Below are 16,485 nucleotides of genomic sequence, written 5' to 3'. Positions count from 1 at the left end.
TTGGCATGTGTTGCAATGTTAAGATTTCATCATTGATATATAAACTATCAGACTGCGTGGTCGGTAGTAGTGTGTTTCAGTAGACCCTTAAGAGCGGCTTAATGACAACAGTTTTTAAGGTCTTTGAAAATATTTCAGTCTGAAGTGAGATGGTAACTAGATGAGCAAATTTTGATAACACACTGCTTAGCACAGACTTTCGAAATCGAGTGGGCAACTAATTAAGACAGCATGTTGATGGACTCCGACTGTGGATGATTTCCTCAACTGTTTTTCAGTGAACGGAGTAAAATGTGCCAGGCTGACAAGTTGGCTGCAGAGTAGCTATTTGTTTTCCAGGAATTATTGAATTTTTTATGCCCTGAACATTATCATGAAATAATATTGCAAACTCATATTGCAGTTTGTTGTACAAATATGTTTTATTGGAAGTGAAATTGTAAGTTTAAAAAAATATATATTTTTACAGTAGGAAACAACACGAGAGTTGTTGCTACAGTTGTGATGATTTAAGAAAAATAGTTTTCCTTTGGTTTACGCAAAGTCTTGTTGAACACATTTAACTAAGAACAACCAGACATGAATTAGTAACAAATAAACAAGTAAACTAATGATAATAGTAACAACAATACATTTAAATAACAATAGCAATATGAAAGTTTTTCTGGTTAAGATTTTTTTAATTCTGTTTTTTACCTTTTACACTTATATTCTACAATTGAGTGTGATTTTTGTGTCATAAATAAAATGTTATAATCCTTGTCTAAAAGGGCTTTACACACTAACAATGACATCCCCTGAACTAAACCTCCAGATGTGTTAATTAAATGCAAAATTCCTCATATTTTTAATCTTTGGACAATTTTGACCAGTATTTTCAGTCAAAGCGTAATAATTTTGTAAATGTATCAATAAGTCCCTTATGCTTGTGTAAGGTACTTTATAATTGGTATTTTGAAACCTTTGTTTTGTAATGGTGAAGGGGGAAGTGTGTTGATGTTCTGATCTTAAGGAATAAGAAGACGACTTCAGTTACATTGTCTAAAAAAACAAAAACCCAGAGACTCTCACGTTGTAACTGCTATCCTGTATGTACATTAATCTTACATGGATGATGTGTCGATGATGACATTAAATGTGTTGTGGGTGTATGGATTGTTCTTGCTAACTTAAATTGTGTAGTTTAGTCGGTAAATCAAGTGGCCGTCCCCACATTGTTTTGTTCAGGACGGGGATGAATGACTGTTTTGTGGATGAATGAGCGTCCTAGACACATTATTTTCCCAAACAAATGTTCCTTCTCTTCACAATGACAGCATTTCAGTCACATTTATGTCAATTTCATTGATATTCTGCGTTTATCAGCGGTATCCGCTTTATTGGCCAATTCTGTGTTTCCATCCGCGTTTACGCTGATGCGGAAATCATATGCCTTACTTTATTTTTTTGAATTAGTGTCAGGACTTGGTCCCTGGCGTGGTTGGTTCTCCCAGAAAGCAACGGAAAATTGGCGCGTGCGAGGCGTGAATTTAAATACATGTTTATTTAACAATAAAAAAAGATTAAACAAAAGGCGCTCACAGTGGAGGTAGAAAACTTGGCTATACAAAACAAAAGACTTGCACAAGGGATCATGAGCCCCCAAACCAGCCGGCAAGCCAACGCCAGCCAGCCCCCACAACCCCACAAGCGCACAGATACCAGCCACAGTCCCCCAACCACTCCAACCCAACACAGCGACGCCAACCGCCGGCAGTAACACAGCAACCATCACCACCACCGCCCGTCCGCAGTACAAACACCCGCGGCCGCCGAAACCGAAACAAAAAAAAAGCGACCTACCCCGTAAACCACAACAACGCACACCCCCAGCTACCACAGAGGCCACCAACCCACCTACCCCAACTCATCCACATACAGGACAATCGATCCACCGGACATCCACACCCATACACACACCTACACAAACATACACACATACATACACACATACATATATACATACATATATGTATATACACATACATACACATACACACACACACACACACACACACACACACACACACACATATATACACCTACATACATATACATATGCACACATATACACACACATACATATACCACAACAAAACAAAAACATAAAATAAAAATAATAATAATAATAATAATAAATAAAATAAAATAAACCCTTTAAATAAAATAAAATAAAAATAAACATGAGGCCTAGTTGCCAACAGTGTCCAGCGCCACCAAACCCCGCAGCCTTTCCCGCACGTCCAGGCCCCCCCGCCCACCACCCACCAGGCACCCCATCCGGCAAAAAGCCATAAGGGCCCAGCACCCGGCATGCCATGGCATCTCTGCAGGCCTGGTGCCGCGATCAGCAATGCACACCGGGGCAGCGACACATACACATGTACCTACATACATACACACAGATTCCACCATACATACACACACACACACACACACACACACACACACACACACCCACACACACACACACACACACACACACACACACACGTGCACCTATATATACACATATATAATTTAACAGAATAAATAAAATGTATTAAATAGATAATTAAAAAACATATATAAGTATATATATAAATAAAATTAATAAATAAATAAGGGCGGAGTAGAACACAGGAGGGAGACCCCCGCAGGGCAGTCGGGCAGCACTGCCGGGGCCCCAACAAGGGAGGCAAGCAGCCCCCCCAACCCAGCACCAGGCGGGCCCGCACAGCCGCAGCGTAGGGCGACCCCGGGCAGACCCCGCCCCGCGCCCCAGGGGAAGGAGGAAGCCCATGGACACCCGAAGCCAGAGGGGCACGAGCCGACCCCCGCCCGACAGCGGCAAGACCCCGGCCCCACGGGCGCAACCCCCCGCCCAACCACCCACGAGAGGGGCAGCCCCCCACCCAACCCAAGGCGGCCGCCCCCAACAGCTCCACCCGCACCCCAACCCCCGCTCAGGCACCCCCATCCTCCTCAGCCCCCAGACCACTCACGGATCGGCCCGCCAGGCCGGCACCAGGGAACACACCCCAGGCCCACACGACCCCCCCGGCACCCACGACCCCCCACCCACGGAGCAAGACTGTGCTTCTTCGTTCTTACTTATCACACAGTTTACTGTAGTGCTTCTTTCTAAACAACCCCCCACTCTGTTTTGCAATAAAAGCTCATCTTTTGGGCATTGCTGTGAGGCAGTACCCTGGATAGACAATCACAATGACAATCACCGGAAAGCACAGAGCCTCTAGTTTCAGAAACCAGATTTAATTTGATTGCCAAAATGGTTCAGACCTACAGTAATAGCGCAATTAATTTACATTTAAAAATGGTTAATGCACCAATTATTTGTGATTGATCACATGCTTTTACGCATCAGCCTTACTTTCCATACATACATTGTTTTTTCATGGCAGGGTAAAGTAAGTTGCTCACTGGTCCATTCTTTGGACAGCACATTTAAATTGATTCTGCTTGGGCAACTGTTAACATTTGGCCAAGCTTCAATTAAGATGTGCCGGCTCCATCTTCTCCCTTAATTGGGAAATTGATTTGGACAGCAAGCACTTCAAATAACACAATCAGTCATGCTTCACACCTAGTACAATTCAATTTAGAATGTTCAGTTCGTATACAAGTCTCACTGAAAAAATGTCTATAGACTTCTCATGATTTTCAACTTAAATTCTTTTAGAAGGACAAAAGGGGTGTACTTACTTTTTTTGGCCAGCAGTTTAGTACATTAGTGGCTGTTGAGCTATTTCATGCTGACATTAAATATATTAGGGCTGTCTTCAACAAAGGATTTTCATAGTCGATTCTGATTCGTTATAGTGTAGCCAATACATGTAGTTGATGATGTCTAAAATGTTATTTTTTGTATGCTAGCATGTAAGGTATCAAGAGCACAATTAATGGGCAACTAAACAGATTTGATTTGCAACTTTTTCCACCTTAAATAAAAAGGCTAAAACACTCAGATAAACAAATAAACAAAGCATAGATTGAATAGTTCTCAGAATTGCCCTGTTGGGGTTGGCTTCAACTCTGGAAGAGGACAAAGAAGACAATCAGACTTGAGTATTTAGAGAAAACAAATGTCGTAACAAGGTTTCCAACAGGTTCATGGGGAAAATCCATCCATTTTCAATACTGCTTGTCCTGGTTAGGCCCACAAATAAGATGGAATCTATCCCATCTTAGACAGTCCAATTGTTCTGTTTGGACCAACGTGGATGACTGCGTGGCAAACAAGAATGGCAATAACAAATATATACAGACAAAATCAAACTGGGAATCTAATCATTCCTTGAATAATACCTTGCCTTTGAAACCTTTAGTGACTAAATAAGTATTATGATATTTGTGTGTGAGACTTTGAGGGTTCCCTCTAACAGAATGACCAAATAATTTCCTGAACATTCTGCTCTATTTTTTGTCACATTTTGTAGACCCACGAAAAAGAGGAGGAGGAAATGAATGAAAAGAACGACAATGCCAACTGTCTGAAAGATGACCCTCTCATCACAGCTGATCAGGTGTGTGCGCTTAACTTATAGCCTACTGTACAGTCAGGTCATAGCAAAGTAAAATGTGGATATTGGCCAGAAAATCTTTGAAAATAAGAGATTCTACCTGTAGGATACATTTACCATTTCTATGCTACTGTGTGAGCGTATATGAAGCTGCCTGTCCAGTGAATTTTGGCGGTAGAGGAACGATACCTGTGTTGTAGGAAGGGCTAATGTTAATATTAAAAACAATTATGTAAGTCTAAAACATGTACTCTCAGTCCAGTTGAACGTTTTGCATATGATCCATTTACTTTTGAAAATATTCTAGTCTTTTTTAGCATACATATAACATATGCCAGATAAATGACAACCTTTTCTTTACAATGTTTATCCTTTCACCCACAATTGAACCTTTGCATCTATATCCCTCTCCAAGGTGATTGAGGAGATAGCAGAGATGATGGAGAATTCTCCAGATCCTGGTGAAACTGAGGAAGAGGACGACGATGAGAGCAGTGCCTCCAGGACTCAACCTTCCTTGCTGGAAGAGATCAGACAGCTTTCTCAGGCCTCTAACAACAATTGCTCTTATGAAGGTGGGACTATCGATAGCCTCCTTTTCACCGACATTGCCTCCAACACTTTGTCACCAGGATTTTATTCACCTGTGAAAAAAAACAATCCCTGGTAATGGCATGTGTGATTTGTGTTTCCACTACACCTCAAAGTTCTGGAAAATGTATGTAAATCAGGCTATTAGTCATACAGAGTTAAAGGCCTACTGAAATGAATTTTTTGTATTTAAAAAAACAAACAAACAAGAAAAAGTTAGCTTTATAACCTCCTCAGTCTACTAGCTTTTTGGATATAATCCTACTTTTAGTCTGAAATCTCCCACTCTATCTATCTTGCAGGCCTCAGTCTGATGCCCAGTTCTGCACTGCTTGAGCTGCTGCAACGCGTGGAAGCAACAATTTGCGAGTACTCTGAGGAATTAATAAGCCAGCTGGCGCGGCGTGACGAGCTGGATTTCGAAAAAGAGGTGAAGAACACTTTCATCACAGCCCTGTTGGAGGTGCAGAACCGGCAGAAGGAGCAGCGAGACAGCAGCAAACGCCGACGCCGTGACAAAGCCCTGAGCCTGCAAGGAGGAGGGAGCGTGGTGTCTGTCAACGTGGCAAATACAGGCACCACTGGCCGTACGGATAAGACAGGAAGCATGCCTGTGAAGGTAAGACCAGGGCAGAAGGTGGATGCTTGGATTCTCCACAACTCGCATCCTTTCATTTTAAAATAACATTAGTGTCACTTCCCAGCTCAAATTGCTTAATGTGAGTTTCTCATCCCCTTTAAAAGTGCTGTTATGTGAGGAAATATTGTCATAGTAATATATCATAAAGTAAGGTGAGACCACACTGCCTGTCAGTTCTGCTTCCTTTCTTCCCTTGACTGATAATGGATCTCAAGTCCATTAGTCTCTAAAGTATCTTCCAGGAATTATCCTGATTTGTAGAAGGCGTCTCTGTTGACAATAACAACCCAATCTAGTCTATGCTTGTCCAGTTATAGAAGACTAATGGACTTTCCTGCTGTGCGATGCAAAACATTGCTGTAGTGAAATGTCATGTTTTATAGTGACTGTGTAGTGACTGCCTGTCTATAAGGCCATTGTTGAAGTTACATAGAAGTACTGGCTGGATAATGCAGAAATATTGCTGTGTATCTAGGGTTGATTTATGAAAGTATCTGCAATGTGGCTTATTTTATCATCTAAAATGAACACGCACTGTACACAAGAATACAGGTCAAACCCAAGACAAACAACCCCATTTGTTGTGCCCCGTAAAGCTTGTAAGTAATCCGGTTTTAAAATCTCACCTTGACTCCTCCTGGCATTCTTCTTGTCATTATAGCCAAATTGCTCAGTCTTTGTCTCGTTTTGTCCAGAAGGCATTAGGGACTGACGATTTTGCAGCAGGGTTTCTTTCTTAGTCATCAGCCTCTTAGTTCATGGTCATATAAAACTGTAAACAGTGACACCACCATTCCTGCAGTTTACAATTGATGATACTTAAATGTTGATCCTTACTGGTTTCTGGGTTGTTCCTGAACAGGGTTGGGTATTGAGCATAGATGGGTACCGGGACTAACATTATTGTTAAAATGTTTTAATTTAAATTCCTTGTTTCGGTACCCAACCGGAAGACAAATCCACTACCATTTATCTTTTAAATTTGAATTTTTGTCTGGTTAATAAAGTGTACATTTAATTAAAAAAAGAACTATGGTTAGAGCCCTCATTTAAACCATGCACAATTTTATGATGACCTTGTCTATTTAAGAATAGAAATCAAGAATAGTTAGGAACCGAAATCGAAACGAGAAATCTGAATGAAAAACGGAATTGCTCAAATTTAAACAATGCCCAAACTTATTCCTGACCATTCTATCCAACTTCTTTTCGTCTGAGGTCGACAATATATGTCTTTTACCAGATCCCGGCAAAGTGTTGACATATCCAAATACTGTATCTTGTACTTGTGCACAGCTGTTTGAACTAAGGATATTGGAATCAGAAGTTGTTTAGAAATGGCTCCAAAGGACTTTCCCAACTTAAGTTAAGCTACAGTTGTCACTGTTGTTGTTGTTTACAAACACATTATGTTCAACTGGCAAAGAGAACCCCCCCTCTCTAGACAAGTGATTATGATCTCTATCGGCAACTAATGATGATAATAATTGTAGAAAAGCTGGCATTTTGTGAAAGTTTATGATATCCTTGCGTGTTGGTTGTGACCTACAGCGCTTCAGTATGGAAGGACTGTCCAACATCCTGCAAACAGGAATCAGACAGACATTTGGAAGCACAGGGAATGAAAAACAGGTAAGATGTTCATTATAGTATATTCAATTTCTATATCTAATTTTAGGGGTGAACCGATTCATCAAAGTTGTCGATAAAAATCTCTAGTAAAATTTGTCGGCAACAAATTTGTTTGTCGATAACAGCCGGTGACGTCATTGCTTGTATTGTTCCAGACTCAAAAGAACATGCGCAACAGGAAGAAGAAAAAAATATTAACACTGTAAGCTGGAACAAAGGAAGTATAAAACAATTAAATAGGTGTACGCTTTGTAATCCGATTAGTAGACTCATTTTTGTTAGTTTCAGTCCGAGTTAAGGACATCCATCCACCCATCCTTCTTCTGCTTTCTCGAAATCGGGTAACCGGGGCAGCAGCCTAAGCAGAAAAGACTTCCCTCTCGCAAGTTACTTTGTGCAGCTCTTCCCGGGGGATCCTGAGGCGTTCCCAGGCCAGCTGGGAGTCATAGTGTCTCCATTGTGTTCTATGTCTTCCCTGTGGTCTCTTACCGGTCGGACGCGCCCTAAACACCTCCCGAGGGAGGCGTTTGGGGGATTTTCTGACCAGAAGCCCGAAGCACCAGAGATGGCACTTTACCCTTTTCTGGGCGAGAACCATGGACTCGGACTTGGAAGTGCAGATTTTCATCACAGTCGCTTCACACTACATTGCGAACGATCCAGTGAGAGCTGAAGATCCTCCATCAAACCCGATCCCCTCAACGCCCTGACTGCGCCTAGAAATTATGTCCATAAAAGTGGAGAACAGATGCGGTGACAAAGGGCAGCCCTGGCGGAGTCCAACCCTCACTGGAAACGGGTCCGACTTACAGCCGGCAATGCTGACCAAGCTCTGACACTGAGCATACAGGGAGGGGACCGCCACAATCCAGGTGGTCCGATATTCCATACTCTCCGAGCACTCTCCACAGGACTTCCCGATGAACACAATCAAATGCTTTCCACAAAACACATGTATACTGGTTGGGCAAACTCCCACGCACCCTCAAGGATCCTGCCGAGAGTATGGAGTTGGTCCACAGTTCCAATATGATAGTTGGAACACACCCTCCAGTTCCTCATTTTTAAATAGAGAAACAACCACCCCAGTCAGCCAATCCGCAAACCGCCTTAATTAAATACATCTGACTGATCTAAGTCTGAGACAAGATCTGACCAATCTAAGTCAATGAGAATAAACTGATGAAGCCTACTCAGATGAGGCCAAATGTCTTCTAAGACAAACCAAACAATCCATTTGCGATCGATTGAATTCACTGAGATTACAATGACCTGGATGAATGACAACATTCATGGACACTTATTTAAATTAGGTTTCTGTGTGTCTTACTGGAATTATGTGCCCTCCACATTCATGTTATTATGCTATCCAACCAGTGTGCAATGTTGTTGAACTAGCAGCACACTTCTATAATACAGTATGTATTACCTTTTCTGCATTATACAATTGCAATCTATAGACAACAGCAATATTTTTTTAGCTCACTGACGGTAAGCGCTGCAGGGAGGTGGTGAACCATTTCAACAGCAGCGCATCCATGTGTCTGGAATGATCCAAACGCAAGAAATATATTTTTTCATGTAGGAGATATATTATAATATTACTATTATAAATTATAATATATCTGCTATATGATAAAACTAACTGTGTTAAAAAAGGCTAGCAGACACCAAAAGGCATCATTTGCATTTGTTTCAATCAGCCTTTTGTCATCTAGCAGCTAAACAATTATACAATTATATTGCTGAATAGACCATACGTCTAATACCATTTATTTCTGACAGTCCAAATATGCTGACAAGTATACGCAGGATGGAGGGTTATCTGTCCATCTTCTGTCTTTGTAGCGCTATCACCTCTTGTCTTACAGTCTTGTGCACAACTGACAGTTTTCCTTTACTCTTCAGATGTATTATAAAGACACAAAATAGTGCCTGCAGAACAGTGATCAGTCTTGATGGATCACACTGTGTGTGCTGAATGTTTATATTTGCATCTTCCTCTCCCAGTATCAGGAATTTTACCCAGCGGGGTAAAAAAAAAAGAAGAAAAAAAAGGAGGAATTAAAAAAATATCAGCTGGTGTTCAAACGGGTCCATTTGGTAGTTTAAGGTGCATCGCCCCCTGAAATAATTAGATTTTAGCATTTTTAAGATGCTTAAGGAAGCCATTTCCTACATAGATATTTTGTAAACATTTAATAAAACTTACCAATGGTTTCTATCTATTAGATACTATAGCCCCCTGGCAGACCCAATGGTTTGTTAAGATAATCACTGCTAAAGAAATGACATCACTGCCCAAAATATCTTGTCGTGAAGCTGACAGAGTCTGCGCCATGTAATTTTGTGGAGGTGAGTTCGCTAACAGTCTTATACAGGTCGGGAAGGGCTATTTCGCTCGGATATTTACGACCAGGCAAGCAGTGAAATCCCACATTCTTCACCACTAAGAGCAGTTGATTATCCAATACTATGAATCCCATTAGTTTACTGCAAATGCCGAATCCACATTGTGATTTTCGTGAAAACTTTTCTGGAATTAATCTGTCAGGGTTTGTTGTTTTTGTGCCGCCTCATTAGCGGTAACTTCATTAGCTGTTTCTCAATTTGGGGGCTGGGTCCTTGGAAGGATGCAGTCCCCGGTTTACGAAGTGTGGGTCCTGGCAAGAGTCCTCCAGCAGCGGCTGGAGCGATATGAATTGGGACGGTCTAGTCCAACGGGACATTTCCTGGTTACGTCTGTTGTCCCGCCCTCAAATTTACGTCATGTATCTGCTGCTCAGTCGTGCAAGGTTGACTAATGACAAACCTAAGAGAAAAATGTTGAATGATTTTTGTGTTCTCTTGGTCCTTTACCTTATTTTAGAGGAAGCAGCTAATCTACCAGCACCGCCACTGTCTGATTTTCTTGCGGTTAGAGCCGACCGATCATGGGAGATGGTTGTCATGAAGATGTGTCATGTATTGATAAGCATTCTAAAGCTGTTATTCCTAATTATGAGTTAATGATGGATTTATTTTTATGCTTGTGAATGCTTGTTGTAGTGGGACACATACTTTAAAAACTTACAGACATTCCAGAAGATGTCCTAGAAAGAGTCCTCACGGTCTCTCCATACAGCAACACCACACAATCTTATTTAGCAGTTACTTTACATTCACTATTGGTGTAATTTTCTAATCGTGTCAAATTGCTTTCACTATAGCCAGTAATAGTAAATATTGGGATAGCATAATATTATTATTATCATATAATTATTTGCAATGAAGGCAGAGGAAATGAATCACAACAACTACAGTTTCAGCACATACGTTTATTTATTTATGGAGGTTATAAAAATAGTTTGTTTTTAAATGATCATCCAAACTGGTATATACGTGTGATTTTGTTATTCTTATAGCCAGACCTGTGGTTAGGTACGGAAATAAACACAGTTCTGGCTAAAAGAATAACAAAATCACATAATTTTTTGAAGACCTAATGAACCTCTTTGGATTACTGGTATATACACGTTTTGTGTCATTTTCTTTTGCTCTGTTGTTGTCCAAATACTTCTTGATTATTCTGCACAGCAAAAAACAAACAACTCAAATGTTAAACACAAGATCACAATAATCATTAATAGAAGTAAACATTTTCAAATAACATGCATATACCCAAAAAAACAGCAATAACTAATAGCGGTACATTGATGCACACATTTACAATACTTCACTATTCCGGCCACACATTAAGAGGACATAATTAAGTCAACTTCTTGCGGTCTAAAAAAGTATATTAAAAGATGTAAGTCTTTACTTCCAAACGTTGAAAAAAGCTCCAGGCAAAAAGCCGTCTGTAATGGCCGGATATATGGCCCTCCCTCGGGGTAAAGACAGGAGCAAAGAGCACAGAGGTTGCTCAACATTATAATAGTCAGGGTCTCGTAATTTAACACAGATGTATATCACTACTGACATACCAGCTTGACATGTCTGCTTGTAGCTGTTTTAAATGAATAAATAAAGCTATACTTACATTTTAAAGTCGCTTTTTCCGCTCCGGAAAGCACCGCCATGTTGAAAATAATTTTCAGAGTTGAGCACGCAAAGAATCTCAGGATATGAAAGGACGCAATTACGGATGCACACTTTCTACTAATGGGAGAAAAGGACACATTTGTCGGCCGGATTTGAAGGACACTTGGAACTTTTTTGAAGGGGGGCAGCCTTCGCGCACAGCGATGACGTCAGCACCTTGAAAAATAAATAATGCAAAGTTTGTATGTTGCCGTACAACTTGTTGGCTGCTCGAGTTTCTAATATTTCCACTTTGCCTATGTGATGTTTGCTTTGTAGTGCAGTCTTGAGTCTTCCATTGGTGCAATGGTCTTCCATTTCCGGTGGAAAAAGGGGTGAATCAGAAGTAATTTCCGTGCAGCAAATTAGCATTCGAGCAGACTTTTGGCTTCTGTGCGCTTTATTTAGGTCGTAGACCCGAAGTTTCTTAAGAAATACATATTAGTATGGTATCGGAGCTTTAGCTATAAATACTCTCTGGTACCAATACCTCCAAACAGTGTTGTATCGGCATTGAAACCCTGTATTTAAGTGATTATTTGGCGTACCACTGGATGGAGCCCGGGTACCACTACATTTTGAGAATCACTAAGCCAGAAGAATAGCGGAAGTCCGCTAAATAGCGGACATCTGAGATACTTGCAGTTGTGTGGGCATTCTAATAATCAGCATATTTTCCACATATACGTTTGTACATGAAGACAGACACGCTAAATGAATTGCGTTCATACTCTGCTTACCTAAGAGACGCGATCCTCTGCACACAAGTTTAGTGGATCAGCTTTGCATGTGCTATCAAGTTTGCATGTGTTTTACAAACGTAGTACATGCAAATCTTTAGTAAATCAGTTCCATACTGTATAAGAATGCTTGAAAGAGTAGCAGCTCCTTTTTGAACAAAAAAACAGGAGTGTTTTAAAAATATTGTTTTCTTACGGTGTATTTTGTAAGGGACGTCGACATGACATCACAGATGACAAGTAGTTACATCTTTGATACATTATAGTTTTGTGTAAAATGCTTTAGAGATGAAGATTAGAAGTTGTGCCATCAATAGTTTTTCCATCTGTAATTCCTATTATTTGTTATCATTGTGTTGTTAACTATTTCCTGTTAATCTTGAGGATGTCCTCATTTAATATGACTTTTTACTATTTTCAGTACCTGAACACAGTAATTCCCTATGAGAAGAAAGGCAGCCCACCGTCTGTTGACGATCTGCAAATGCTCACAAAAAGTAAGAAAAGTATTTTTTTGTTTTTGTTTTCAATAACAATGTGGAGAAAGAACATTTTCAGAAAGGATGTGATTGTTTCACTTTGTGGTATTTTCTCCCCCTTCCATTTAGTTCTGTTTGCCATTAAAGAAGACAGCGAGAAGGTGCCTACGCTGCTTACCGACTACATATTAAAAGGTAAATACGACAACCTATGAGAATATTCTATCACAGGAACCTGTTTGAGTCGACCCTGTTTATGTTGCTACTCATCTAAATCAACCAACTCATGTACATCCTGTTCTTCTTTTTAGCGAAAGGAAGAAAAATTTAGATTTTTGGGGGGGGGGAATTTTGCCCATCATCCACGATCGCATGACATGAAATAACACCCTTAAGTCATCTATACACACTTTTATATTCATATATTAGTGCTGTCTGAGGCCGAGCCAATCAGTGGCCACGATACTAAACAGCACGCTATTTTTGGTTTAGTCTCTTTCGGTGGCCAGTACTACTGCAGTATTGTTATTTTTAGTTTATTTAGTCATTTTTATGCTTGAAAATCGTTAATTTAGGACGAAAACACTGTAGAATATGCTTTAATAAAATGAAAAAAAAAATATCCCAAAAAAATCTGTGATGTGGTGAAGCCGTAATATTTGAAAGACTATGTGGCAAGGGACGGCTGTAATGTAATATTCATGTACAGCATTAATCTTGGAGAGTGAACTTTTAGGGTATCTCCTTCGAGCTACTTCTCCATCAAACACACATTTAGCAGCCTCTCCATTATTTCATGGATAAATGTCCGGTGTTTAGACATTATTTTAACATTCTTGGCGGGCGTTATCGGCTCATTCTGCTTTGCAGACTAGCAGTGCTATGCTCAAACTGTTTCACGCTCGGCCATGTTTTTGATTAATTCTTTTATTGATTCAATGAATATCTTCTTCTCAGTATTGTCCTTCACACGCACACTGCAAAAAATAAGTGAAGTGAATTATATTTATATAGCGCTTTTCTCTAGTGACTCAAAGCGCTTTTACATAGTGAAACCCAATATCTACCGTAATTTCCGGACTATAAGCCGCACCTGACTATAAGCCGCACCAGCTAAATTTAGGGGAAAATACAGATTGCTCCATATATAAGCCGCACCCGACTGTAAGCCGCAGGGTTTTGATGTGTAATTACCGTAGTATATAGGGGTTCCTGCTACCACGGAGGGGATTGTCAGGACAGAGATGACTGTTTGGGAACGCAAAGCATCCCATTTATTAACAATAAATCTTTCAATCATTCAATCAAACTTTCACATCTTTGACATGGCGAACAGCATTCGTGCAGAGTACAAATAATACAACGGTGCAAAGTAATACAAAGTGCTTGCCTGTACGTTATCAAAATAACCAGCCTACCGGTATATGAAAAGTCAGTCTTTAATCATTGTGTCATCGTCTTCCTCCTGCGTACTAAAACCACCGAAATCCTCTTCGTCGGTGTCGGAGAAGAACAGGCCGTAAATAAGCCGCACCCTTGTATAAGCCGCAGGGACCAGAACGAGGGGAAAAAGAAGCGGCTTATAGTCCGGAAATTACGGTAAGTTACATTTAAACCAGTGTGGGTGGCACTGGGAGCAGGTGGGTAAAGTGTTTTGCCCAAGGACACAACAGTAGTGACTAGGATGGCGGAAGTGGGGATCGAACCGGCAACCCTCAAGTTGCTGGCACGGCCACTCTACCAACCGACCTATATCGCCCCCAAAAATATCTGTCGAAATATGAGATAAAAAGACTAGATTATAGGAGAACATACTTAAAACTACTGAAATTAACTAGCTGCATGAACAGATAATTTTACTTAAAAAGATGTCCTAAATTAAGATTTGTATATCTAAAAATTAGAATGATGTTTCAGCTAGAAATAAGTATTTTATTTAGAAAACAAACATTATTCGACTGGCGATTCTTAAATTAAGCATCCTTCTTAATTTTAACATTTTTAAACTAGAAAATAGAATAGAAAAATATAATTATTCATGCAAAAATTAAGATTAGTCACTGACGAAAAATAAATAAACGGCTTTTAAAACTTGGGACATTTTTAAAAATAAAGTTTTAAATCTTCGCAAGTAGCAGATAATTTGCAGTGCACTTTCATACAGTAGTTCCCATGGTTTGAAAACAAAGGTTTGTCGGTCTCTAGTTGTAAGCTAATGCTAGCAAGTCATACTAAAATTGGAGCACATTGACGTACAAATCGAGGGAACACTGAAATTATTTTAAAAATCTTACAAAAAAACACAATGAGTTTTATACTATGGATATGTCCTGTTTTCTTCTCCAGTGTTGTGTCCTACCTAAAGCCTTTCCCAGCTGAGGGCCGCAGCGTGACCTTGAAATTCGTTCTTCACGCCGCTGGCTGAAGCTGCATGACCTCCCTCCTCTTGGGCCATTATCAGCCATGGATCCTCACCATCAACATAATCACGTTCACCTCAACTACGACGACTGCCTCTTGCTGAGCTCGCCCTCTCTCTCTTTGCACTTAATTATGCTTTAGCCAGACATTTGGAATCTTTAAAGCAGGACAACCGACCTCCCTTTGAAAGGACTTCACTAGTGGAGCATGGCACGCTATAAACCATCACCAGTACTAAAGTGGTGATATCGCATTTATTTCCTCCTCTACTTACATGACATTGCATTCACAAATGATTGCCTCCCTTTATTCTTTCAATTAAAAGAAGAATTAGTTTGAATACAGAAGCCATGCACTGTTTTCTGCCAACATAAGACTGTAGCTGAGTGAAACGAGGGGAAACACAACTATTCAGGTGCAGTATAAAATAAGGATATTTTTCTTTATTTATTTCATCTGTCAATATGCGGTATTTTGTAACCTTTTTATTTGTATCAAACATTGGACAGAAACTTTTTTTAAACTTTCATTGATGTGACAGGCTGCAATGCAATCCACATTTATAAGTCACATTTTGGGGAAAATAAGTATTTGATCCTGCGCTGATGGTAAATGTACAAGATCAGCAGCGAATCAAATACTTATTTTGCCCGACTGGATAGCATACCGTAATGAGACCAACTTTTTCCAGGGAAGCTGTACACATTTGCAAAATGGGATCATATTTATGACTTAGGTCGTTGAGATTTGAATCTTACATTGCTTAACCGCCAATTCTAATAAACATATTACCCAAAATATGTCTTTGTGTCTTTGCTTATGTACTACTGACAGGAACAAAATGTAAAGTTGCCCTTAAACACATACATCATGAAGAGATGCGGGGTACACTTTGATATTCTTCATCCTTATGTTTACAGTTGCGCGATATAAACAATGCTACACGATTAGAGATGTGAGAATTATAGATTTTGACTTTACGATGACAGTCTGACTAGTAATAATGGTTTCACGATTATAATGCCTGGATTAATTTCACAACCAAAAATGTTTACATGGACATACTTCAGAGATCTTGATGTGTTATTTATTAATGTCGGAAATAACACTAATACAATAATATTAACTACACAAAATAATAAATATAAACAAAAAATATTTTTAATAATAAAATAATTAATTTAAAATAGTTAATTAATTCATTAATAAACATTGTGTTGTTGAAGCACAATGTGTCGTGCTTGTGCTGAATGTGGCCGTAGGTGTGTGTGAGATATTAATGAATTGTTTTTTTCTATTTTAAGTAGGCTATTAATAGCCCTCAAATTTTAAATTTTTTATGGTCAAGGCAAGTGTTG

General features: G+C 39.7%; 1 protein-coding gene across 2 annotated transcripts in view; it reads left to right on the top strand.

The window, feature by feature from the left end:
- fez1 (fasciculation and elongation protein zeta 1 (zygin I)) overlaps nt 1–15,925 on the top strand; it is a 53,704-nt gene extending 37,779 nt beyond the window's left edge. For both annotated transcript variants that reach the window (XM_062048317.1, XM_062048318.1), the window contains exons 4-10: nt 4,479–4,565; nt 4,978–5,137; nt 5,456–5,772; nt 7,345–7,425; nt 12,649–12,724; nt 12,836–12,901; nt 15,053–15,925. In XM_062048317.1, the coding sequence (XP_061904301.1) occupies nt 4,479–4,565; nt 4,978–5,137; nt 5,456–5,772; nt 7,345–7,425; nt 12,649–12,724; nt 12,836–12,901; nt 15,053–15,069 (804 nt within the window). In that variant the 3' untranslated portion in view covers nt 15,070–15,925. The remainder of the gene's footprint in view (nt 1–4,478; nt 4,566–4,977; nt 5,138–5,455; nt 5,773–7,344; nt 7,426–12,648; nt 12,725–12,835; nt 12,902–15,052) is intronic.
- Nucleotides 15,926–16,485: the final 560 nt, after the last annotated feature.

Source organism: Entelurus aequoreus, linkage group LG05, assembly GCF_033978785.1.
Source record: "Entelurus aequoreus isolate RoL-2023_Sb linkage group LG05, RoL_Eaeq_v1.1, whole genome shotgun sequence".
Classification (NCBI taxonomy): domain Eukaryota; kingdom Metazoa; phylum Chordata; class Actinopteri; order Syngnathiformes; family Syngnathidae; genus Entelurus; species Entelurus aequoreus.
Note: the sequence above shows the minus strand (reverse complement) of the source record. Positions and strands in the feature narration are given on the sequence as shown.